General features: G+C 41.3%; 2 protein-coding genes across 6 annotated transcripts in view; one reads left to right on the plus strand and one right to left on the minus strand.

Annotated features, from left to right (window-relative positions):
* Positions 1 to 19,196, plus strand: part of LOC133524058 (cationic amino acid transporter 2-like) — a 28,833-nt gene extending 9,637 nt beyond the window's left edge. For all 4 annotated transcript variants that reach the window (XM_061859850.1, XM_061859849.1, XM_061859851.1 and 1 more), the window contains 14 exons: positions 10,237 to 10,361; positions 11,337 to 11,488; positions 11,699 to 11,827; positions 12,186 to 12,341; positions 12,867 to 12,971; positions 13,464 to 13,621; positions 14,115 to 14,231; positions 14,459 to 14,556; positions 14,901 to 15,040; positions 15,479 to 15,581; positions 16,219 to 16,340; positions 16,663 to 16,805; positions 17,251 to 17,359; positions 17,561 to 19,196. In XM_061859850.1, coding sequence (XP_061715834.1) covers positions 10,282 to 10,361; positions 11,337 to 11,488; positions 11,699 to 11,827; positions 12,186 to 12,341; positions 12,867 to 12,971; positions 13,464 to 13,621; positions 14,115 to 14,231; positions 14,459 to 14,556; positions 14,901 to 15,040; positions 15,479 to 15,581; positions 16,219 to 16,340; positions 16,663 to 16,805; positions 17,251 to 17,359; positions 17,561 to 19,002 — 3,054 coding nt within the window. In that variant the 5' untranslated portion in view covers positions 10,237 to 10,281 and the 3' untranslated portion in view covers positions 19,003 to 19,196. The remainder of the gene's footprint in view (positions 1 to 10,236; positions 10,362 to 11,336; positions 11,489 to 11,698; positions 11,828 to 12,185; positions 12,342 to 12,866; positions 12,972 to 13,463; positions 13,622 to 14,114; positions 14,232 to 14,458; positions 14,557 to 14,900; positions 15,041 to 15,478; positions 15,582 to 16,218; positions 16,341 to 16,662; positions 16,806 to 17,250; positions 17,360 to 17,560) is intronic.
* Positions 19,197 to 19,304: 108 nt separating this feature from the next.
* LOC133524059 (uncharacterized) overlaps positions 19,305 to 27,054 on the minus strand; it is a 73,242-nt gene continuing 65,492 nt past the window's right edge. Inside the window, exons 18-20 of one of the 2 annotated variants that reach the window (XM_061859853.1) lie at positions 20,828 to 20,930; positions 19,860 to 20,074; positions 19,305 to 19,462 (exon numbers count right to left, since the gene is read on the minus strand). In XM_061859853.1, the coding sequence (XP_061715837.1) occupies positions 19,363 to 19,462; positions 19,860 to 20,074; positions 20,828 to 20,930 (418 nt within the window). In that variant the 3' untranslated portion in view covers positions 19,305 to 19,362. Of the gene's footprint in view, positions 19,463 to 19,859; positions 20,075 to 20,827; positions 20,931 to 27,054 lie in introns of those variants that run through there. The other variant, XM_061859855.1, reaches the window with a different exon arrangement.

A 27,054-nucleotide genomic window follows, 5' to 3' on the forward strand; every position in this document is an offset into this window, starting at 1 on the left:
TCTACCTACCTATAGTAAGCCTAAGTGCGTGAGCTGTAGGGGGCAGCACAGGAAACGTTTATATATTGGCGCGAAGTGTAAATGTCAAGTTTAAGCGTCCAATGTAGCCCCCAAGATGGCAGACCCTACAATGCATAAGAAAACGTACGTAATCTGTAGAGGGCAGCACTTGCTTTACCCTTAATATGCCCGTTTTTATTTCGAAATTTCATATATGAGTTTAATGCTCCTAATTTTTATAATAAATAAATCAAAATAAGTTAAACGAAGGGAAAATATTTTCACATTCATTGATGTAACTAATATAACTATAGCCATAGGTATAGATCAATTAGGTATGTAAAAATATATTCCATAATATCAAGATCCAGGAAAATGGGGACTACATTTGTACGGATACGGAGAAGTGGTCGTCACCTTTCCTTTTAAGCTTCTCCAGCTTACCTATTTTTTGCCTGTAATAGGAATTATACTTTTCTTTCGTTTCTTTCTTGAAGTATTCTTATATTCCTCTACGAAGTTTATGAAATTATAAACCTTCTGTCTGACGCTATGACATAAATATGACGTTGACGCAATTGGACAATATCTATAGCAGCCCGCGGCGCTATATCTGCCGACGATAGCTCAATGGAGAAGGCACCGGGCTGTCGCCACCACTCCTACTGCCAAAACCGTGACCACGGCCCTCTACGTCGCCGCGTGAAGAGGAGCGAATACGATGCGCGAGGAGATAGCTAAATAAACTACTGTTACGCACAAAACTGACTTTTATTACACGCGATACAAAGGTATAAAAATACTCCTACAATCCCTACTACGCGATTGAACCGCTTCTGGTTCTCTTCCGGTTGGTTTCTTCTTGAGGCTTCTGGTTGCTGGATCACTCGACGACTGACTACGATTTCACTCCGTTCCTTCCTCGCTTATATACGAATTTCGTAGAAAAGGAACACCCTTACGATAAGGAGATAAGACGCGTTTCGATTCGTTCTGAATCAAGCCCTCTGATTGGTCGGTTACTTAATTCGGCTTTGTTCGGGTCAAATCGTGTTATCTCGTTATCGTTTACATCACTATAATTCTCACAAATATCTAATTATTGACTTGAATATTGCATAACACGCTAACTCGGTTTCTAGGTCAGTGAAACAAAACAATAACACCTGTCCGACTTGCTTACTTCACGAATACAAAGCCTATTGTTCGTCCGCGCTCGGAACAATAGCCCGTTTCTCGACGGTTTACGGCATGCTATTATCTAATAGCTAGGATTACGACAACATGACCTATATTAGGGTGTTAAGCAATTCACGCTCTACGATTATATGTAACATTCATTAGTCTAATTAAAGTAATTACTGCGATAATAACCTAAATATGTACGTCTCATAGTACAATTGAGCGTAATCGAATTCTGTACGGGAAATTGACTGACCAATCACGATCGAGATTTTCTGTCTCGCTGTTTTTTACCTTTCCTTGTCTTTATTTGCATGTGATTGGCTATAATTATGAACCAATGAATAAGTTTTCTTTATTTTCTTATTCCTTCGTCCATCTCGCTCTTCGAATAAGGAATTGGGATTTAGGGTTTGCGTGACCTAAATATCGAATAATACCTGATATAACGAACGATTACATAACTCTTATGTCTAATAACAATCTAATTATATATTTGCCCTACCTAACGGATAAAATCTTTATTTCGAATACAGCCTTAATCGTATTTAAACTTAACTAATCTTAGCGTCATCTAAGTTTTCAGTCGCGTCGCTAACATTTTGTCCCCGCAGTCGAAGACTCCTGTTGCATGGGTTGCGACGCGATGACCGCCAGTCTGCAGCTCGGCCTGCGTAGCGTCCCGTGCCTCGTCCTGACGTCTGCGGAGCGGACCCGTCCATCGGGGCCTGGATAGACGACCTCGACGACTCCTTTGGGCCATACACTGCGAGGTCCATTGGGTTCAGCGATGATGACCACGTCTCCCGGCTGGATCTGTCGTCCTCCCTCGTCGGACGATTTACGTGGTGCTAACAGTGGGAAGTACTCTTTCGTCCAGCGCCGCCAGAAGTGGTCTGCGAGCGCCTGTGCAGCCTTCCACTGCTTCTTGTCGTTTTCTTCGTAGACTCCGATCATAGGTAGGTTTGCGTTGTGCAGTAGTAGAAAGTGTGCCGGTGTAAGACTTTCCTCGGATTGCGGGTCGACGTTAACGTGTGTGAGAGGTCTTCTATTAACGATATTCTCGATCTCTGCTAATAGTGTTTCGAAGACTTCTGTTCGCGGTGCTCTTGTATGGAATGTGTACGCCATTGCCGTCTTCACGGTACGCACCATGCGTTCCCAAGCTCCGCCTGCAGAGGGATTACCAGGCGGGATGAACTTCCATTCCATCCGATGATGTAGACCGTAAGCACGTAGCTGTGGTAGCCACTGCTTATATGCTTCTCGTAGCTCCGTTGATGCCGCCTTGAAGCATGTCGCGTTGTCGCTGTACATCGTGTGTGGCCATCCTCGTCGCGCAGCGAATCGTCGTAGGGCGAGTAGCGCGCTGTCCGTCGACAAACTATGCACGCTCTCCAGATGGATGGCTCTGGTGACTAGGCATGTGTATAAACAGACCCAGCGTTTTTCTCTTCGCCGGCCTATTGTCACGTACATGGGGCCTAGATAGTCTTGCGCGGTGTAGGTAAACGGTCGTTGATAAGCCTGTAGTCGCTCGGGGGGTAGGTCTCCGAAGGGCTGCGCTCGCGGTGAAGCTCGACGTAGCTTGCAAAGTGCGCAGTCTCTCGCTACAGCTTTCACTATCGGTCGTAGATGCAAAATCCAATAATCTTGACGTAACTGATTTATCACGGCTTCGTTGTGTATGTGCGCTGATCGTCTGTGGGCTCTCTGAATCAGCAATCGAGTAAATGAGTCTCTGCCGTCCAGTATTATCGGATGTAGTGACGTGTAGAGTACTGGAGCGTTGCCCAATCTCGTTTTCATACGTAGCACGCCGTCGTCGCATAACTCTGGTGCTAGCGTATATAGCTTCGATTTCCTGTCGATTTCGCGTCCGATGTGCAGAGTACGTATTTCGTCTGGAAAACTTCTCCGTTGACTATTCTGTATCCACATATGCTCTGCTCGCTTAATGTGTTGCACTTGTAGCTGTAGTCTCCTATTCTTGGATTTCAGCTTATCGATGAAAAGTAGCACGTAGGCTGTAGAATTAATCAATCGATCGTAATTACTGAAGCGACGTATATCGGGTAATACGCTTGATGGCTCCATTTTCGATGTCGTAGTCGATAAAACGATTCCTGACTTGACTTTCAGCTTCCTTTCAGGGAGATCTTCGGTGCGGCTTACTGTAATATCTCGGCTCGGCCACTCCACCTCGTCTAGGTAGAGAAACTGCGGCCCTCTGTACCAATCATCCTGTATGTCGATCCTCCTTGTAGGCTTGCCTCGTGTAGCATGGTCTGCCGGATTAAGATCGGTCGGTACATATCTCCATGCTTGACGATTCGATTTCTCGGTGATCTCGGCTAATCGATGTGATACGAATGGCTTATAATTTCGTGCGTCGTCTTTGATCCATCCTAGTAGGACTCTTGAATCCGTCCAATATATCACTTCGTCGATGTCGTATCGTTGCTCGTTGCAAATTGTTTCTGCTAACCGTACTCCGATGACTGCCGCTGTTAGCTCCAATTTCGGTACGGATAGCACCTTCAGTGGACAAACTCTGCTTTTGCCCGCTGCTAAACTTACTCGAACCTCTTGCTCTGAGTTTTCTATGCGCCAATATGCTGCAGCGCAATATGCTTCCGTTGACGCGTCGGTGAAAATATGCAGAGTATATTTCGTAGCAGCTCTCGGTGTCTCGTACTGTCGCGGTATGCGTAGCGTAGCTACATGTTTCAGTGCATTCAACCACTGAAAAAAGTCTTCAGCTTCTTGGTATGGTAGCGGTGCGTCCCAATCCGTTCCTTTTGACCAAACTCGCTGAAATATTATCTTCGCGCTTATCACGAATTGAGCGATAAGTCCCATCGGGTCGTAGATTGACATAATCGCGCTGAGTAACTCTCGTTTCGTCGGTGGTCGCTCGTGATTCTTTACTGCGTCCGGTACGCGCAGCATCTTCGTATTGTATCCTAGAGTATCGGTGCTAGGATCCCAAGTCATTCCTAGAACGGTCTGTTGCTTCTCGCCTAGATGCGTCGGTTCTTGTGCGTGAAGCTCTGGCTCGATGCTCGCTAACAGTCGCTCGCTGTTGCTCGCGTAGCCTCGTAGGTGAAAGTTTCCCTCGGCGTGAGAGTCTCGTACCTGCGATGACACTCTCAGTAGCTCGTCTTCAGTCTTGTAGGACGCCACATAATCATCCATGTAATGATTATTGTGTATATCGTAGACCGCCTCTGGATACTTGTCCTCGTTGTCGGTTGCGTTACGATTGCGCACTGAATGCGCGAGAAACGGTGACGATACGTTTCCGAAACAAACTCTGTTTAGTTTGTAGACTTGCGGCTCCATGTCTCTTCTCGTACCTCGCCACAAGAATAGCTGGCTCTGCTGGTCTTCGGCTCGAATCTGGATTTGCAGAAACATCTCCTGTATATCTGCTACTACTGCGAAGCTCCATTCGCGAAACCTCAGTAGTATACCCAGCAGGCTTTTTAGCAGGTCTGGTCCCGCTAAAATATAGTCATTCAGACTATTTCCTTGACTTTTCGCGGCACAATCGAATACGGCTCTTCCTTTGCCTTTATTCAAATTGAAAACACTAAAGTGCGGCAAAAACCAAGTCTTGTCGGTTTGCGGTGGTTCCATAATACGCTCGGCATATCCTTTTTTCAGCAACTTCTGAATCTGGGCTTCGTAGTCCTCCGCGAAGTCCTTGTCGCGACGCATTCTCGCTTCCAAACTATGTAATCTTGAACGCGCCATAGCGTAGCTCGGTGGTAGCTTCACGTCGTCTGACGCCCATAGCTGGCCAACCTCGTAGCGATTTCCAACTTTTCTCACGGTTTTATTAAATATATCGATGGCTCGTTGATCGCTCGGACTCACGTTCTCCTTTTGCGTTACGCCTAACGCCTCGATCGACCAATGTTTCTTCACTTGCTCGTTGAGATCTTCATTCCCCATACGGCAGTGTAACACGGTTTGCTCGTTCGTACGAATAATGCGTGGCATTCTACCGAAAAACGCCCAACCTAGTGGTGTTTTCATAGCGCACGGCTCGTTCTCGCCGCCCTGCCTGATTTCCGTCGGTGTAATCAAGTGACTATAATCACCTCCGATTAACATCTGTGGTACGCCTGTTCCGACGTAGCATTCGTCGCCTAAGTCCGCCAGATGTTTATATTTGAGTAGTTGCTCCTTATTGAGCGACTGTGACCTGATTCCTAGGCCATCTACGGTCTTGACGGTAATCTCGTGTTCGGTACCTCCTTTCGCCGGTCTCACGGTGGCCTTAACAGTCTGTGTTATCGACGTGTGCTTGAGATTCCTTATTCCTCGAATACATAACGGCTCGTCTTGACCCACTGCACCTATCTCATCAGCAACGTCTTGATCGATCATCGACAATGTCGATCCGTCGTCGATAAAAGCGAAAATATGCGCTGTTCCTTGCGGGCCTGTTACCGTTACAGGCAACACTTTCAACAACACGTTGTAGTTCGGGGTCGATGACACGTAGACTCGTGGTTCGTTGTCCTCTCGTTGCGTAACTTGCGTAGATTGCGGCTCTTGTGCCGCCGTCGGCTCGATCGATGATGTAGTAACTCGCGCTACGGCCGCTCGTTGCGTAGCATGAGTCATCGCCATCGCGGTATTATCACGGAGCTCCTGCGTCGTCTCCGCGTGGAGCAGACGATGATGCACGTGCGGACAGCCTGCCACACCGCACCCTTTCGCCTTGCACTGTATTTTGAGGTGCTTCGCGTCCATGCACCTATAGCATATTCGGTTGAGTTTTGCCCACTCCCATCTTGCGCCTATGCTTTGTGCGGCTAGCTTGCGACATTCCGGCGTTGAATGATTGCCGCCGCAATACAGGCACGTCGACTTCGATGTACTGGCTTGACGCGTCGCATACGTCACCTTCTGTGCTGTGGCGTATCGACCTCCGGGTGTGGTAGCGGGAATCGGATAACGCGGCGCGGATGTATTCGTACGAGTGCCGGTCGCGCGCGCGTTCGGTGCTGCTGACGGTACCTGCGCACGCCTCGGGGCTGCGCGGGCATGACAAAACGCCATTTCTTGTTCACTTTCCTCCATCAGAAAGTCAGCAAGTTGCAGGATCTCGGGTTCGTCGGTATCACGATGATTGCGTGCGTAGTCGCACCACCTGCTTCGAATATGGGGCGATAACCGGTCCGTTACTTCGCGAATCAGCAACGGGTTGTCGGCGTAGTGTCTCCGATCTATATCCATAATAGTGGACACTATGTTCATAATTTTGATTGCGAAGCTGTTGAGATCGTTCGCTGTAGGTCCCAACGCTGGCAGCTTGCGCAAATCTTCGATTGCTCTGTCTAGCAATACTTCACTCCGACCAAACTGCTTTTTCAGTATTCGTATAATCATATCTGGACGAGTTGCGGTCGATAGGACGTGTGACACACATGTCTTCGCGTCCCCGCGTAATGCCATACGCAGTCTAGCGACGTTCTCGTAGTCGGTAAACTTGTATCTTCTCGACGTCTCGGTGTACGTGTTGTAGAAACTTCGCCACTCACTCACATCTCCGTAGAAGTGAGGTAGTTCGAAGATATCCTTCGGTGCCGGTCGAGCCGCCATTTGCATCTTCTCGAATAACTGCAACATAGACTCCGCTACGGTTCCTTCCTGAGTGAGCTGTGTACGCTCCGTGTGCGGCGTACGTGGCTCGATCGGTGGCGATAACGATCGCCGACGGTCCTCGCGGCTCGGTGAGCGACGTCGAATATGCCTCTCTTCCCGCGTGGAGCGCCTTGGAGTCTCGTAATCCGGTGGGGGCTCGTTGGCTAACCTCTTCTTGGACTTGACGGGCTCGGTTAGCGTCTTGTCCTGCGATTCGTCCATCCATGTCAGGATGCGCTGGTGTTGCGGTCCGATTTCGCTCCTATCGGATGCCGCGTCGGATTCACTGGCTTCTGCACGAATTTGCAGCTTCTGGGCTTCCAGCCTCTTCTTCACTAACTCGGCTTCTAACTGCAGCTCCTTCTTCTGTATCTCCGCTAGCCGCTCGCTCGCCTCCAGCTCGGCTTGCGAGAGTCTGGCCTCGATGACGGTACTCGCTTGTGAGCGCACGGACTGCGCACGGGTGTGCACGTGCGGAGTGCTCGCCTCCTTTGGAGTATCCTTCGGTCGTTGCGATGTGGTAACGTCTTTAACCACTGTCTTCGGATGACGTAACGGGATCGGTGTAGGTCTCGCAAGACGTCGCAGGCGTTTGTTCAGGTCCCTACGCCATAGCAACATCGTATCTTGCGAGGGAGACCTCGGTGGCCTCTGGTAGACGTCGTCGATCGATAATGTAGCCGCTGCGCCTAACGGTTCCGCGCTAGCAGCTCGATGGGTGACCGCTGCCGCGTCGGCCGACTTGCCAGGGGGGAGGGGAGGGCGCTCCGCGTCGGCGTCCTCTGTCCTCTCAGCGTGTTCGCGGGCAACCTCACGATGTTGGGCCGCCGCCGCGCCTTCGTCTAGGAAACGCTGCCTGTCTTCGTCGCTCTGTACCGACGTAGCCTTCTTGGTCCTAATTATCGGCATCTTGACGATGTCGCACGATGGGGTTCTTCACGCAGAGTAGAAGCTGATCTCGACGGTCTTGATGGGCTGACAGTTAATCCGGCTCGAAGGACCAGGAAAATATAGCAGCCCGCGGCGCTATATCTGCCGACGATAGCTCAATGGAGAAGGCACCGGGCTGTCGCCACCACTCCTACTGCCAAAACCGTGACCACGGCCCTCTACGTCGCCGCGTGAAGAGGAGCGAATACGATGCGCGAGGAGATAGCTAAATAAACTACTGTTACGCACAAAACTGACTTTTATTACACGCGATACAAAGGTATAAAAATACTCCTACAATCCCTACTACGCGATTGAACCGCTTCTGGTTCTCTTCCGGTTGGTTTCTTCTTGAGGCTTCTGGTTGCTGGATCACTCGACGACTGACTACGATTTCACTCCGTTCCTTCCTCGCTTATATACGAATTTCGTAGAAAAGGAACACCCTTACGATAAGGAGATAAGACGCGTTTCGATTCGTTCTGAATCAAGCCCTCTGATTGGTCGGTTACTTAATTCGGCTTTGTTCGGGTCAAATCGTGTTATCTCGTTATCGTTTACATCACTATAATTCTCACAAATATCTAATTATTGACTTGAATATTGCATAACACGCTAACTCGGTTTCTAGGTCAGTGAAACAAAACAATAACACCTGTCCGACTTGCTTACTTCACGAATACAAAGCCTATTGTTCGTCCGCGCTCGGAACAATAGCCCGTTTCTCGACGGTTTACGGCATGCTATTATCTAATAGCTAGGATTACGACAACATGACCTATATTAGGGTGTTAAGCAATTCACGCTCTACGATTATATGTAACATTCATTAGTCTAATTAAAGTAATTACTGCGATAATAACCTAAATATGTACGTCTCATAGTACAATTGAGCGTAATCGAATTCTGTACGGGAAATTGACTGACCAATCACGATCGAGATTTTCTGTCTCGCTGTTTTTTACCTTTCCTTGTCTTTATTTGCATGTGATTGGCTATAATTATGAACCAATGAATAAGTTTTCTTTATTTTCTTATTCCTTCGTCCATCTCGCTCTTCGAATAAGGAATTGGGATTTAGGGTTTGCGTGACCTAAATATCGAATAATACCTGATATAACGAACGATTACATAACTCTTATGTCTAATAACAATCTAATTATATATTTGCCCTACCTAACGGATAAAATCTTTATTTCGAATACAGCCTTAATCGTATTTAAACTTAACTAATCTTAGCGTCATCTAAGTTTTCAGTCGCGTCGCTAACAATATCTATTCATAATCATAACCAGCTGAAACCGTGATTCAAGTTATCAGTATCTTTACGATCTATTCAAAGTTATATCTTACGCATTTATCAGAATTAAAATGATTTAGACGCCGATTTCATCATTATCGTGAATGGAAACAAAGAATTAATAGTTAGTTGTAAGTGTTTTTAAAACACTAGGTATTATAGATTCACTAGATTTACGTACTCTGACGTATTTCATGCCTAAAAATATTATAATTGTACAGTTCTATAGGTTACTATAGTCAATCCTTGAAAATTAAGAACTCCAAAAGAAAAGATGTAATGTGTTCATATCGTTTCATCTGATACATAAACGGTTAGTCAATGTACCTAATTTCTTTATGCTTGCAGACAATGTCGACGTCAATTTGTTAGCTACATCAATGATGTTGGCTTGTGTAAAACGCTATATTTGTTGTATGCGAGTTTGCTTAAGAAGGAGCTAACGAAACATTTTAGTTTTTATTTTGAATTTTTACACAATTTAATCAAGGGCAAATACCATAAAAAAAATTCACCCGGAAACTAGACTAAGAGTATATTTGTAAAGGCAGACTGAAAAACCAAATGCAACGCAAAGATGCAATTGAGTTATTTCCTTATGTTAGCTGGTAGAATTGACTTTTAAATGATGATTTTGAGTGATACATTTACTACGTTCTTTTGAGTATGATTTTTTTGTTAGATCATAGTTAGTATTTTCCTCTCGTTGGTGTGGTGAAATTTTTTGTGTTTCACTCGGAGGCAAGGTTTATTTACCCATCGTATCTCGAAACCCTAACAACGCTCAAGATTCTATTTCTTGAATCACTCGCTGCGCTCGTGGTTCAATTTTGGAAACTTTCGCTTGCTCGGGTATCAATTATACAAAAACTTTGCCCCCTTGTAAACAATTATTCATTTTCATTTATTGTCAGTTGTATTGCCTAGGGATCTGACGAGCAAGATTTTAAACAGAAGGGTATTTTCAGAGTAATTGAGATAAAAGGTAAAAACCCGCGCAATAGCCATTTCTTCCATTGAAAGTTTCGCGTTGCGCTCCATATCTTTTGTATCCTTCTATAGTTACGTGGCTTTACTCTCTTAACTAAAATCTTGCAAGTAACATTTGAATTACTTTCCGAAGTCCAGTTGAGTGGATAGGTATACCATTGTATTGGTTGCAGGTGGCGTGGTAGCCGTGACAAATGTGGCTGCAGCCTGGCTGACCAATGGCGGGGAAGGTGCTGCGTGCCATCACAAGGCGCAAGGTGTTCCAGCCCGAGCAGCTTGAAGCTGGCAACTTAAGGAGGTAAATAAGTCTGTTACTAGAGGTGGTATTGGTGGTAGTATAGATGATGATGGTGCAGCCTGTCTGAGATATCGCGGGAGGCAAGGTACTGGGGGCCATCTCAAGGCGGAAGGTATTCCAGCCAGAATTTCGAGGAACCTGATGTTGCAGTCTGGAAGCCCAACGACGGGAGGCAAGGTGCTGCGAGCCATCACAAAGTGGAGGAGCACCTTAAGGAGGTAAATGAGTCTCAGCTACAGGTGATCCGGTAACTAGCCTGGTTGACCAATCGTGCTGCGGGCCATCACAAGCGGGGTTCCAGCTAAAGCAATTTGAAAATAAGTATACCTAAAACATTATTGATCGACTAATATGTTTCTTTTTCGTTCTTAATAGTAGAATGCGCACCAGAGTGGTAAAGTTCGCAATCAAGTCAACCTATGATTGACTTAAGCCAGATAGAAGAATCGAATGAAAAAAGTTGATTAATTTATACATTATACTGTTCAAAAGCAATTTGATTTGGGTCCTCCTTGTAAGTAAATATATATCTTTACCTATCATGAGCACCTTTTCTTGATTGAATTGATCACAAAAATGTATAACGGGTGGATCGATTCAGCAGACAGTAGTCGACGTGGAAATAATGACAACGATTTACAAATCAAGCTCAATTTTAAATACAAACATAGAAGATAAAATTATGCAAAACAAAAACATAGGAGGGAGAAAGTGTCAGGACTTAAAGCGCTGATCTTCCGAATTCCTTCTTCTTCCTGAATTCATTGTCATCATCTCACATCTTACCCAAGCGAGCGATGTCTACTCTGGCTTCTCAAGTTGTAATAGCTACGTCGACCGCTTAACTTTTTTAGAAACAGTCGAATCTTCTGATATACTTGTTGAGGCTTGACGATGGCCACAGGTAGGAATCGATGAAAAAGAGCAAAACGATCTTGCACAAAAGATTTTAAATAGTGTTGTGGTCTGTTTCAGATGCCTGAGTGTCTGGGACCTAACATCGCTGGGCATAAGCGCCACGTTAGGAGTGGGCATCTACTACCTGGTGGGCTCTGTGGCGCTGGACATTGCTGGACCATCGGTCGTGCTCTCGTTTTTCATCGCTGCCGTTGCGTCTTTGTTTGCAGGTGTGTTAAGTCTAACAGCTACAGTCTAACAATAACAGGTTAAGAATTTGATCTGGATCTGTTATGAATATGATCTGTAAGTCTCAAAAGTGACGTTTCTGGTCCAAGAGGACAAAAAAGGTCATAAAAGGAAAATCCCAGGCACCCAAGAGCACACTGAGATGGTTCTGGAAACACAGTGGTTATTAAAAAAAATGTCTCGTATTTCAGGACTATGCTACTCGGAGTTCGGAGCTCGCGTACCTCGAGCGGGTTCGGCCTACATCTACACGTACGTGACCGTAGGAGAACTGATCGCCTTCATCATTGGATGGAACATGATACTTGAAGCCTTGTTCGGTGTGTCCTTTTTGTATGATGGTCGAATTTAGGAACCTAAGCACTGAAAGATATTTTTATTACTTTTTATTTTTCCTTCGTTTTCCTAAGAAATGGCTTTAGAAACCACGTGAATATTTCCCTGGTGTCTATCGTTTCGGCTAACTGCAACTCGTATTTGTAGTCCATTTTAAAATGTGTATTACATCTGATAGCCCAACATGGCGATGCAACGATGATACGAGTATTGCGCGTACAAGACCTCTCTACTCAATTAACTACTTGCGTTGTACTAAATATCTTTACCTCCATTAAACAAGTAAACGATTTTTTTATCTTATCCTAAGTACCTGTCTAATACAGTTATATTTTTTCATAGGTGCGGCAAGCGTGGCACGCGGTCTCAGCCTCTACGTAGACCTGATGGCAGGCAAGGCCATGTCGGAATGGTTCATGACCGTCGCGCCATTGCACTGGGACCTGTTGGCGACGTACTTTGATTTCTTTGCATTTGGGATTGTCATCGCTTTTGGAGGTATTCTTCACCTACTTTAGACAAATCTATATTAGTTATTGCTTACAGGTTGGTCATTACGGGTGTGTTTGTGTCTGATGTTTGTGCTAAGTAACGTGGCCTGAAAGATGCATCAAATTTCCTTAATGAAGGCGATGCCATTTACATAGCTGAGGCCGGAAAATTGAAGGCAGATGATGAAACGTATCATCTCAAAACCTCACAATTCACCGCTTTTGAAGGAGAATACAAGTAGCTTCGTTGGCTGGGTGATGCGTATGCAACGAAGCTCCATAAGAGCGCGTCACATATTTTTGCAGCCTTCTTTCTGTAACATATTACTGCATGTAACTGTAGGTACCAATTGCAAAATATTGTAATCGAAAATTGGACAGCTAGAGTAGGTGGATGACGCGCATGCCTCTACTTCAGCAGTCATATTTCCGGCTATAATTTGTTAGTACTTTTTACGCATTATATATGGTGGAAAGCATGTTTAATTGATTACTAACAGTATTTAATACCAGAATGACATTTGTGTTTCAGTGCTTCTGGCTTTCGGGGTCCGCGAGTCGGCCACGGTGAACAACGTGTTCGCCATACTTAATATGATCGTAATCGTTTTCATCGTCATCGCCGGCTCTTTCACTGGTGAGTGTCTTATCGAAAATAAATACAACCTGATGTAAACAGGTTTCGTAATTATCAACTTTCTAGGAACTAGAGAAAGAGTTATTATTTAAGTCAAGTGCAAGAAGTGATAAAAAAGGAATGACATACCTATATTGTCAAGTTAAAGTAATCTTCATGCTTTCAAGTTAGGTTGCAAGTATGTAACAATAACAACTATACGAGCGTGTGCGTGACATTAATGCCTGAATTTAACTAACCCATCTATATTTGAAATTTTCTGAGGTGATTTTCCGGCACGGCAATAGAATAACCATATAAGTAGAACCATAAATTTGTTTTTTAAATGGGCTCATTATTTTTCCCTCGGTAGGAATTTGGAAGTTAGCCGCACTGCATAAAAAAACAATGCCTTTGCCTAATAGATTATGGTTTGAGCCCAAGAAATCACCTCAAAAAATTTCAACTATTAGCTACTTATATACATTTCCTAACCTGTGTCATGTATTTCAGCCGATACAAACAACTGGTTCATCCCCGAGTCATCGGTCCCGCCCTCGTTTGGCAAGGGAGGTTTTTTCCCTTACGGCGTGTGGGGCACGCTGCGGGGCGCCGCCGTTTGCTTCTACGGCTTCGTAGGGTTTGACAGCATTAATGCTACCAGTGAAGAGGTTAGTTATTATCCTAGGATGATGACACACAAGTATACACAAGTAGGGGAATTTTATACGAGCCCAACTTGTCCTCGTGAAAATGCGAACAGCAAAATTAAACGCTGCTATGCCTAACCTGTCTTACATAATACGCTCAACATAATAATCACCTTGTCAATGAACTACGCATAGTACTAATAAACCATATAAATCGAATGGTTAGAAACCTTTACTATTCGGTAATTGGATATGATATGGTACTTGAATTGTATACGATCTTTGCTGAGAGTGATATGTGATAAATGAATTGGCTTACCAAAGAGTTAAGTAGTAGTTGGCAGGACACTTCGCTCGTAAACCGATGGTCCTTGGGGCAGCAGGAGGAGGGTTATCAATTAGGTAAAATTAACTGTTGAAGAACCTACCTGTATTAGTGGAGATCCCGGGAAGGTCAATATCCATCCATAGATGAACTATCGAATCGGATTATCTATTCACTTAATATTCCCAGGTGGAAAATCCTCGTCGCTCGATCCCACATGCTATCCTTCTCACCCTGTTGGTCGTGTTCCTGTGCTATGCCGCCGTAGCCATTGTGGTTACAATGATGGTGCCCTACTACTTACACGTGAGTCTTTTTAAACAAACTGTTTTGTCTGTTTAAATATCGAGTCTGATGGTATAGAGTTGCAAATTGTTAGTGCTGTAATGTAAAGCACCTGTAAGTAAAAGTAGGGTTGATTAGTACCGAAGTGATCCCATACGTGCGCCGTGAACAAAGTTTGGTGCGAACCATTAAAATATAGATGCAATGTACTCGTTTTTGTTATAATCTTATGAAGAATTTGTGTTCAGGACTCATTGGCGTCAGTGGCGACGGCGTTTACATACGTGGGCTGGGATTGGGGCCGGTGGGTGGTGCTGGTCGGCGCCATCTTTGGTATTTCGGCCAGGTAAGTCCCACGTGCATAGTAAAAATAACTTGGTGCGTCGACGCTTCCGTGTACCTAAATACTGATGTGCCGACGGAGAGTTTCCAAAATTGCAAAATTATAAATATATTTATGGCGCTAAATTATAGGTATTATAATTTTCCCATCAGCACCATCAGAAACAATAAATTCCAATTTAAAATTAAGTGACCTTTACAAAATTTGTTTCAGGTGGATTAAATATCCTGGAACTCGACGTAGTTTTTCATAAAATCCAGATACTTAAATTACAGTTAGATGTCCCAATCTGCTACCTAATGCGACCGTCCCTTTAGTATTTTAAATAAGATTATTTGATTTTCCAGTTTGTACGGGTCGATATTCCCTCTGCCGCGACTGCTGTACGCAATGGCGTCTGATGGGCTGTTCTTCCACTGGTTCGCGAGGATCAGCAAGAACAAGAAATCACCGGTCATCGGAACACTTGTACCGTCTATTGTCATAGGTAATGATACGGGAATTTACAGAGTCCGTCCACGCTAAGTTTGAACCGATGGCTGTGACAATGTATGGGATGCTTAGCACAGCACTGGCCGTGAAAACCTAGTGTGGCCCGACCACGCTCTACACACTTCCTTTACATGAGGGTCGATTTCACCCTGGAATTTAGGTAATGTAAGGGCACGATTAGTGAGAGCAACGAAGAGGCAAGAATAATCCTGGAACAAATATTTACGTGTATATGTACCGTAACAGAAGTACAGATATTTTTTGCCTAACTACCTACTCTAACGTCTCTAACCTTGACCAGCTACGGCATCTATCTTAGTGTCACTTCGACCAAGCAGTGAAGTCTTCATTTGGTAAATTTTTTGTAAAATCTGTCAAAACGCTATTGATCTGCTGTAGTTCAGGATTAATTTTATGGTTTATTTGCTTTCAGCTTTATTGGCTGGCCTGCTAGGACTGCATGCGCTGGTCATGATGATGTGCGTTGGCACCCTGCTGTCCTATACCATTGTCGCTGCATGTATTATAATACTCAGGTAAATACAGTGTTTTGTACCATTTCGTCATGTGCAAAATGAATAGGCAGGTTATACTGACGAACTTGTAATATGGGACCAATACAAAGACGAAATAAAACATCGGCCACCATAGAAAACATCGATGTGATTAGTCGACATGTAAGTCCCGGACCCGTCTACGTCCAAAAGAGGGGTATGGGCATTGTGAATGTCATCTCGCTTTGTATGGTAGGGCACATCGCAGCGGATGTCATTCCAAATCTAGAGCAGAGCCCAACTGGGGAAGTACCTTCACCTTACAGAAAACCGCAGCCGAATAACACTAGACCCTACTCATAGTGTTGTGTTCCTGCCGGTGAGTAAGGTTGCCAGAGCTCAAGGAGGGGGGGGAGGGGGAGGGGGAGGGTTAGGGCGGTCCTCTGGAGTTGCAGGCGTACATAGGCTACGGAGATTGCTTACCATCAGGCGGGCCGTATCATAATATTTTAGGACGTAGGCCCATTTGTTAAGTTTTCACGTGAACTGCTACGTCAAGAACCACTGTCACTGCAAAGTCTGTGCATTCCTACGAGCAAAGACAGACTATAACATTGTAGTAATATTAGCCTGGTTCAATTTTAAGTTCCCCATCCAGATAATTAAATAATAATTCCAGGTACCGTTCAGAAAAGATAACAACTGGATCGAAAGGCATTGTAAAGCAGATATTCTACTGTGGAAGCCGAGAAGCCACGGAGAGCAGCTCGCGGCTGGTTAACATTGTGCTGAGTTTATACAGTAAGTTGTAAATTATTTACATTCGATTTAGCTAATAGAATATTTTTTTCACTTTAAATGCTTGAAAAGACATTAAGAGTAGGATAAATTAAGAGTAGACACTGTAGGGTCTTTGTGATAATTTTTTGTTCAAACTCAAGGTGATTGCGTTGTGTTAATACCACTGCTTTTAATGGCCACCTACGATGTTCATCATCAGACTAGACAGATAGTAACATAACATAACAATTTTACCAAGGTCCTTCATATAACTGGCTTAAAAAACTAAAACAAAATAACAAACGTTATAGTTTAATAAAATATTGCAAAACCATGTTTCCAGTATTCATGACCGTGATCGCCGTACTGGTAACAGTGCACATAGACACCAGCGTGGTCTGGTATATCCTGCTGCATGTGGTCGTCTTGATGTTGCTGATAGTGATGATGATGCAGCCGCAGGCCAAGGAGAAAGTGTCTTTTATGGTGAGAAATTGAGCATGCTAGTTAAAGATTAGAGGAAAAGAATAACAACAAATATCATTAAAACCTAGTCGATGGAGTCGAGAAGGAAATTTTAAGCAAAACTAGGAACATGTCCGCCCTCGGATTACCCTACTGGCGTGAAGTGGCACAGGATAAGGCAGAGTGGCACTCTCTTGTGACAGAGGCCAAGACCCTGTTTGAGTCACTGAGCAAGTGAAGTAGTAGTAGTAGTAAGAACATAGGAAAACTTTGCTGGCGCCATCTATAAAAACCTTTGACAGTTGCCATCCAGATTCACAGACATGATGACAATCGCTATTCAGTTAAATATGAGTCCTTACATGAAAGTGGTAAGAAATGCCCGAAAATTCACTTTTAAACTCCTTTTATTAGAAAAGAAACTTTTATATATTATTGATTTATCTCCTACAATGTTTTCTTTCAGACGCCTCTAGTTCCAGTGATCCCGTGTTTCAGCATCTACATCAATATCTGCCTCATGGTGTTGATCAACGTGCAAACCTGGATTCGCGTCGCAGTCTGGGTTGTGTTAGGTATCTCATTTCACTGATTTATTAGACGAGTAGTTAATCCAAAAAAATTACCACTATTTTTAAATCCAAGATTACCACTATCAAAAAAGAGCAGATTAAGCATAAAGACTTCAAAACTAATTATAATTCATAATTCATAATTGATTTATTGTCTGTAGAACACGGAACACGGAACTAATGACGATTTATTTTCTCTTTTAGGTATAATAATTTATTTTATCTGCGTGTGTTGCTACAAGCGGCACGAATTCAACGACTTGCACACACACAAGAATGGCAAACCTCCTGTTCAGATCATCATAGAGTCCCCAACTCCTCCTGATACTATCGCTGGAAGTAGTGTCAAAAGAGGCGAGGGCCATCCCAGTGAACAAGAAATGAGCGAAATAAGACCTGCCAGTCCTATTGAAATGAATGAAAAAGTAGTAAGAAATATCATTCAAGAGGAAGTGATAATTCAACAAGCGGCCATTATAGAAAATAACGATGAAAAGGAAGCTAATATAATCGATCTACTAGATCAAGTACTACAAGCAGAAGAAGACACGTACAGTGTGAAAGGAATAGATAATTACGGAGAAAATACGGAAAAAGAAGATGATGTAATAATAGTTTCAACGTCACCTGAATGCATACCGCACAGGAAGAGTCTCAGTGAGTTATCGGATGCTGGGTCAGATGCATCGTTGGGTAATCAAGTGCTATCTAAATATGATGTAATAGCGCAAGTCCATAGAGAGGACCTACCAAAGTTAAACGAAGAAGATGATAACCACGTTGAAGTTCTAAATGAAGAAAATGAACATGAACAAGTTACCGCTTTCAATGACAGCGATACTAATTCCCAGACTGATGAGTCTGGGTATTCAGACACTATCGATAGAACGGCTTTAACGGAGTCTGTCGAGGAAATCAAAGAAGATATTCCTATCATCCCAGAGCCACCACCTTTTGATGAAAACTTTTTCATGAACCCTAATTTTAAGAAAGCTTATACGATTTCATCTAGACCGAATATACCGAAACTTCAAGTATCAGATCAACAAGAGGAGAAGCATAGAGAAAGCATTAAATCTAACAGCTCCCAGGATGACACGACAATTACTTTCGGTAGTGACCGACAGGTAAACTTCATGTCTAAGCTGTCGCAAATATATCAAACTAAAATAGCAGACCAAGAAGAAGAACAGACTATTAAACCAGGCAGACGGTCACATTCTTCTGGCAATGTGATAGAGAATACTGAATACAATATGACCAATCGTGAACGTCCGCAGATTTTCCTAGATATGAAAAAGGAATTACTGGCGAGGGACGCGTTAAGTTTACGACCAGTAAATAAAGAAGAACAAGAGGCTGAAGAGCCTGAGAGTGAAGAAGAAACGAGCATGAGTAGAGCAGATTTGAAGAGCAAATTGGAGAACATATTTGCCACTGGTGGTCCGATGCTTCTAAAGCCAAGGCTGATGAAGTCAAATCCACCCACTCCAGAAGAATCCTACCAAACAGATGCCTCAAGTACGGAAAGTATAGCCAAAATACCCAAAATGGACAAAAATGATACCATAGGAAGGCAGAGGGCAAGATTTGGTGAAGTGCTCAATTCTTTTCGGTTAAGTTTGAACAAAGAAGATGACGTGTGATTGTTAAACTATTTTATTAATGAAATTAACAGAATGACTCCGATAAATGTGCTTATAAGTGGTTTGTTACTGCATTTGGGTATTATAAACCTAGTCGTATGTTTAAGTGCCTTATTTATGTATTTTTTAATAAGTGTTCTATTAAAACAAGACGAATTTAGAAATAATAAATGTATTATTATTTTTTCTTTCGAGTCAAGTCTAATCTTCTAAAAACAGTACTTATTCTTTGTGTCAATGATCCCTTTTGCTTTATGTTGTATTATGGAATATGTACCTGCTTAAAATTGTAACAAAACAAATCGAAAGCCAAATTCATTTATTTCAAACATCAAAAAATATATAATAAATGCATAAAAATCACTGTGTCTCACTTTTGTATAGTTCTTCAATGATATCGTCTAACTGCATCTCTTTCGCACAAGACATCAGGATCTCATCTATGATTTGTTCTGATATTCTGAAAACAATGGAATAATTTTTATTTTAATATTTATTTATTATTCAACTCAAGAAATGTACAAAAATGCTCTTCCAGCTAGTTAAATTGCACATAGAAAAAGAATAACTAATATAATAATCGTAAATTTCACCAAAAATGTACTCCTTGTAGCTTTCACACCCTTATTTGAACAAGACCAACAATTAGAGTGTTTATCTGCCGTCTCCTGACAGAAATTTAAGGTGGCAGTTTTCTACTTTGCCTGCTCCGAATGTGGAAGCAGTACCGGCTAAGCAACGAGTTAGTTACTATTGTTTTAGACAGCTATGGCACCGGTGAACTCCTAGCTCTATGGATCCAACAAGAAGTTGATGATAATTATCTGACTTTCGACATCCGGTGTTCCCACACTTACTTGCCGATCATCTCCCAGGGCTTGCCGACTCTGCTGTTGGCGTACATGGGGCTGGACAGCATGTGCTGCACGAATTTGGTCCGGTATTGGAAGAGCGCGTCCGTGGCTGAGCTGCTTCGGCTGAAGCTGAGCCGGTAGCGGTCAAGGTCTTTAACTGGAGCTTTGGTGGAGAATTGCGGCTTAGGAGCTTGCTTTTGGATGGTTTCTTCTAGTATCTGAGAATTGTAGAGAAATAATGATTTTATCTATGCCGTCATAAGCATGGTTAACTCTTTTTAGTCCATGATCTACCCGGTGTCAACAATCAAAACGGAAACTCGCGTGTAATAATGTAATAATAACAAGGAAATGTCAAAAAAATTTTTGTGACACTTTTATTGCTGACAAAAAAAAAACTTCTATATAGTAATTCTCGAGACCTTTCTAACAAGCCTAAACTCGATCTGTTTGTGTTTTTCCATCAAGGTGCTTCTTTGGCTACCTTCCGACTGCATCATTAACCCTTTTCCAGACCGCACCAATCTACAAGGTTTTCCCAAAAATCCAAATATATTCCAATTAACCCAGCTTTGATGATTCATTTGAAGAAAAGTAACATTTCCTGAAAGGGTAATCTAATTTGAACCTTAAATCGGAATGCTAAAGTTGAAATTCTAATGGCGCGTATGTGGTCGATAAATCGTACTACGCCTGGAAAAGGGTCAAATCAGCTCCATCATCGGAATTATTCCATATTTCAACTGAATCGGACACCGAGAAGTGGTTCAAATTTAAGTTACAAGATTTGTATCAACCATATACCCTTGTATAAAGAAACCAATATACGCAGTCAAGCTTTTGCTGTATAGTTCACAACATCGACTATGCACAAATTCGCTGCTATTAAATGCGGTCAAGACTGTCGAGAGATAGATGCAAATAACATTTCGTCAACTACACTTGGATTCTTGGATATATTAGCTTAGTACCCGCAACAGTTGAGGTGTGCCGAGGGAAGGGGACCGCGGGCTGCCACCGTTGACGCAAAGCAGCTGAGCGTTCTTGGATCCTGATGCTCGTTCCTTCGGGCTTCTGATGGAAGGAAGGTAATACATACATACATAGAAAATATATAGGTACCTAATAGCTTGTTGTGTAACTAAAACGCTAAAATCACTTTTAAAGCTACAGAAATTTCATGAGGTTGATTCAATTACCTGCTTCAAACATCGAGAAATAACTATTTACCCAGTGGAGACCTTTTACAGAAATTCTATCACATTTGTAATTAATCAACATACACTTAGCATATTAACGGGAATGTACTACGAAAATTCAATCAAATTACTAAGTTGGCAATGAACATAAAAACTAATTTCAATTAACCCCGCCCTAGACTAATGTCTCTAATGAATTAATGTGTTTTGCACTATCTAATTTAATTTAACTACTTACCTATTTAGATTATTCACACTTGTTCTGTTCAAACATTAACCAATTAGGCAATTCAATAAAACTATTTGAATAGATTATTACGACGTGTATCAGATGGATTAGATATCATATGCTTTCAGCATATCTGCCTACTCACGAATTAACAATCTATGAAATAAAAGAAAAATGGAGACGAATTCTGTTGTTGACGTAAACACAACTGAATTAAGTGGTTGCGTTCACATACAAAACTGAAAAGGCAAAATACAGTTTTATTTAGAGCCAGAAAATTGAAAAAAGAAGCCCGATGACATTGTTTAGTCATTAAGGACGACTAAAACAACTCATCTAATCAGCGTGCCTTTGGTGCGTACCTACGCAAGTTCACTTGTGGGGTGATGCAGTAGAAGGCTAACTTGGCAATATATCAGAAGGGTGCGGAGGGAGTCGCGCCACACTTAATGTCACGCGTCTAGACGATCCCATAAAAAGCCATGTTTTGACATTGCTATTATACACTTACCTAACACTAATAATATATGTACGTAGGTCACTAGATAAATTTTGCAATAGACAAATATGAAAAAATTAGGTGAGTTATCACATATTTTTTAAAACTATATTTCCATAGACAATGTAAACAAAAAGTTGTAAGTACCTACATTGGAATATGATTTTAAAGTACCTACTATATGTATAGATTATTAAAATAAAGTGCTTCTTCAAATTTGCCTACCTAGTTATCTACTTACTAAAACATAAAACACATCAACAGGCACGGCCACATCATATCCGGGACATACACTCTAAGTACTCTATTTCAATAAAATGAGTCGTCGCAGCCGATTTGATACTTCACACACCTCACGTAGTCGTCTCACAATTATTTTTATTTGCTCAGTTAATAGCCAACCAGATAATGATTATAGGCGATGATGTCACCAAAACATCGTTGACGCACTGTTATTTAGACTTCAGTTAGGGCGAACTTTAGTTGCACCATGCACGATTAACGTACCTATAAACGTATTGATCTAATTATGGCCGCGGCAGCGGACATCTCCGTAGAACTTTTGATAAGAGTAATTTGTAACGAACTCCGATGATTTTGACTGACGGTTCGGTGTTACCGGCCCTGTTGGGTGATATCAGGCTCGTGATTCCCAATGTCCAAAATGTATATGTGGTCATACTATACAAAGTTTCCCATGGGACCGATATGAAAATCGTAAGAAAAATATACTACTGAAGGACCCATACATTTCGTCTACTTCGGGCCGTCACGGGTACGGCAAAAGTCTATAAATGTAGTTAGAATACTGAGTAAATTTTCGATAAATAATAATTTCGAAAATATGGCGCAAATCGTATAAGAACGTCTCTTTTTAAAACAACACTAAAACACACTAAGTACTGCTGCTTAAGTAGTTCCTAGTAAAAATAATAGGTTTTCAGCAGAGCAGGGTATCGCCGCTGTTGTAATACTCATACACTTAGATAAGGATGAATCAATCTCATATTAGGTTATAGCTTCCAAGGTTTACTTCGTATCTCTTGTACTTAATTTGGGCTGATTATTCCTGGTGCAATACAACTAGTACGAGCAATACAAGACAGTCTCTAAAATAGCTCAATAATTTTCCACGATATTTTATCAGTTCTAAATTAACCCATTATTTTCGTAAAAATGTGGAGTTTCAGAACTATTACCATGATATAAACACATTTAGTTTACCTACTACTTATCGGATTATTTTTCCTTAAAATAAAGGACTCCTAAACCTGTATCTGACAGGATATTTTTTGAGGAAATAAACAAATAAGTAGTTCTGTACATAAACCAAACGTGTTTATATTATTACTTAGTTCGACGCAGCTGTAAATTTTTGGTGGGTCATTTCACCAATTTACTAATACCTATCTATAGTTGGAGACGAAGTAGGTAATCCCACGTGTCAATAGACCTTAATGTTTGTACAAGTATTATCAATTAGAAAGAGTACATTATTATTATGTGGATTATTTTGCTGTTTGTGTTGTGTATTTCTAACTTTGAACCGAATGAAATCTAATGATTGTAGATTTAGTACTAAGCTTATTTTATACTTTTGGAACAAATCTGCAGTTAGTACAGTTCAGCCTATTTCTATCGTACCAGACAGTACCACCCCTGCTTTGTATCCGGGCACAGTTATAATAGTATGTATATTATTTTGTTTTTGGAACATTATGCCGACAACATTGAAAAAAGCGTTAAGTTTTGGCCGATGGACAGAAAAAACTGGTCCTTTACATATTACATGCGGCACAAGGCTAGTCAGCATAATTCAGCGTGAGAGAAGTTAAGGGAAGTGTACAGTTCGAATACGAGGTCCGAGGAAATGTTTGCCCCTTTAGTCCCTAGGTCCCTACGCCTCTAGTATAGTCTAGATCTCTAGATACTTTCACCCCTACACTTCCCTGCTTCCTCAGGCCCTGAACACCTTGACTTTTGTGTTCTAAATCTAGATCCGATTAGACTTGGAGCACCATGAGATCTTATACTGGTTGTAATATTTGGACTGTAACACGAGCTTGTCTAAAGCAAGAATCTCCCTCGTTCCGAAGGTCCCAGCAAGTCAAACTTTTAAAAGGTAACAAATGCTTCACTCTCTCTTACTCACATACCACTTTTTACCAGAAAAAGGGTGAAACAGTCGATAATTTCGTGACTTACGCCTGTTTGTCATACGTCCTTGATGGTCTACACGATGTTCCTTATTGAAATACATGCAAGAAAGTATCTGTTTCGGAATTATGAGCTAGTAACGCACTTTTACGATTTATTTTCAATAATAGTTATGCAGTCATACATACTTACGTGTGTTTCCTGGATACATGTAGGTTTTGATAAACAAGTAACCGCAGATTACCTGTTATTTTATTTTTGTTGTTGTTAATATTTCACTGATTTTCCTAATATTATTCATATACACGCAACCGGTAAACTGCCAATTAATAAATAACATGTAAATAATAAATTGATTTTAATTTGATTTTTAAGTATACAATGAAACCGATTCTTTATAAACAAATTGATAAGGTTTTCATCTTGTTTTGATACGAGCGTCGTATCACACACAAAATTAGCCTCAATATGCGCGGAACACTCCTATCTACCCTATAGAAGAAAAGTAAAGCGGATAGCGGATAAGCCACATTCGAAAGTTTCTAAACGGTACTCGCCCTTTCATATGATATATAACACGATATTTTATGATTTTTTATTTTATTTTTTTGAATTCATTTATTTACGTTACATGTCCGACTTTGGTTTACAGACTTATATATGTCTGCCAAATTTCAACTTAATTAGTTCTGTAGTTTCGGAGCAAATAGGCCATGACAGATTGACAGACATACCCACGAGGTTTCGTTTTTTCCTTTTGATCCTATGAAACCCTAAAAAGCTCCTACTTTATATAGATAATTAAACATTTAAATATTTAACAACAATAACAATCCCAAAACAAAGCTCCTATACTCAAGGAATAACACGTGGCAATGGCAGACAAGGCCGTCTCAATCTAAAATGCATTGTGACAAGATTATCTTATAACGCCACTTTCAGCGTTTTACGAGTGTCCCCGCAAAGTCAATGTTATTAATACTGCGTAATCAGTAAGAATAGACAACTGAAATTACGTTTGTTGTAACATTTATTGACACAACCAATATATATGGGTGAATCTGGGTATTGACAAAACCTATATATATGGGTGAATGAGTGATCTTTCTTGTCACTCGTTACCTTGGTTACGGTCGGCGGGGTCACTCTTAAAACCATTGTTTTAGGGTTTTGTTAAGTAACCAAACATACATTTTTTTGCGTGTTTTTTTAAACACGATCAAAAATTTTAATACGCTCAATTTTACGAGCGTGTAAGTTTGATTGTATGGCGGCTTTTTGGCAGCGGGTTCTTGTGACTCTTAAATGGAAGTGGCATCGTGCACCATGTGCCGTATTTGTCAATATACTTAAGCATGTGTGTGGCTGGCCCTCACATTGGGGCTTGTTTATACCTTGATTAATGTTTAGTGCGAGTTCATGCATTACCTACTAGCTACTTCCGCTTAATGGCAAAAGTATGAACTCTCAAATAAGACTAAGCAATGCGTAAAGAGGTCCCAATGTGAAGGCCAGCCACACTTCGCCCTATGCCACACTTACCCGTATTTAATAATTTTTTTTACATGCATTATACTATATTTACAGTATTTCATTGACATACAACAAAAAATATATAATTTATGATACATTTCAATTTTTTATCCCTGAGAGATTATTATTAATTCAAAATATAACTACTTTTTATACATTTCAATTTACATCCATAAACGATTTATTATTGTTTCTAAATAAAATAATAAAATTTTCATAAATGACAGAAGTTAATTGTTAACCAGCTCAACACAAGCACGTCGTCAATTTGAATGCAAATGGCGCATTATGAAAGGAGCTGAATCAATAAGTGTCCATGACCTAACAATACGCGTGACCTAGGTCTTTTATGATGCCCTAATTTAGGTCCTCATAGGATGCTGTCCCCATTGTTTTTATAGAGTAGCGAAATAAAAGTTTTATGATTGCACTTATAGATAGCTTGTAAGTCTCTTGTACAGTGAGCTGCAGAGAAAAGGTACTCCCCCTGCAAAGAAGGTTGTATGCAAAAGTGTTAAGCAAATAGTACGAGTATTTCGGAATATGTCTGTACATACACGGTTTTTTTTAGTCCTTTAATTGCTATGCACCCTAGCAAGTTTCCTAAGCTTAAATTAAGTAATTTTCTCAAAGAAACCGGTATTCTAATTAACTCCATTTTGGAGATAATTAATGATTTATTTATTTCTAATAAGGCCCCTAGGAGCGTGTACACTTGCCTTAGGGCCTCTTTACATATTGATTGGTGTTACAGTATTATTAAGTACTATCTGAGACGATCGATATTCGAAATGTCATTGATATGTCATAGTTTTCAATTGTTTAGTGAATTTAAACATGAATAACATAATGTCCGTGTTACAATAACGCTATTAATTACATTTTATGAAAAATAAATCAGTAATAGTAAATTAACGATGTAATTCAGTTTCCTTAAAGCCATAAGTAGCCCAAAATTAACGGAGTTTAAAAAAACACCGTGTATTTTTATAATATTGGTACCTAACCTATTTCTGAGCATATGTATAACTCTACAATAAGAACCTAGGTCTAGGGTACCCATATCTTAAAGTAAGTCTCAGAAAACAAGCTCCTTCGTGTTTTTCGAGTTCATATTAATAACTTAATATTACGACATTTCTGTACGTATGGGACTTACGGCGGTGAAAGGGGTTTAATACAATTTAAAGTAGTCTACGCATTTTCTAGAAACTACCAGGTGTAACATGCATTTTTGTAACATACGTAATCGCAGATGTTATCATTAGTACCTATAGTTGGAATAATATCAGTTATATGACGGAATTGTCGATAAAAAAACCTAACAATTGTTTCTGAGAATAAAAGTCATTCATGGCTTTGAAAATTATCGATTAAGTTAGGTAAACGGTAATATTTATTACAATTAATTAAAAAACGAACTTTCACAGGGTGATTTGACCTATTCCATTAGACAGGAGGGCTATTCAAGATCCTCATCAATCGAAACTTAAATAAGTAATACAAGGTGTAACAATAAAAATAGTGAGGATCCGTTTAAGGGCATATTCAGTATCGTGTTCTGATTAGGAAAAACTAGAA

Source organism: Cydia pomonella, chromosome 13 (assembly GCF_033807575.1).
Source record: "Cydia pomonella isolate Wapato2018A chromosome 13, ilCydPomo1, whole genome shotgun sequence".
NCBI classification, from domain to species: domain Eukaryota; kingdom Metazoa; phylum Arthropoda; class Insecta; order Lepidoptera; family Tortricidae; genus Cydia; species Cydia pomonella.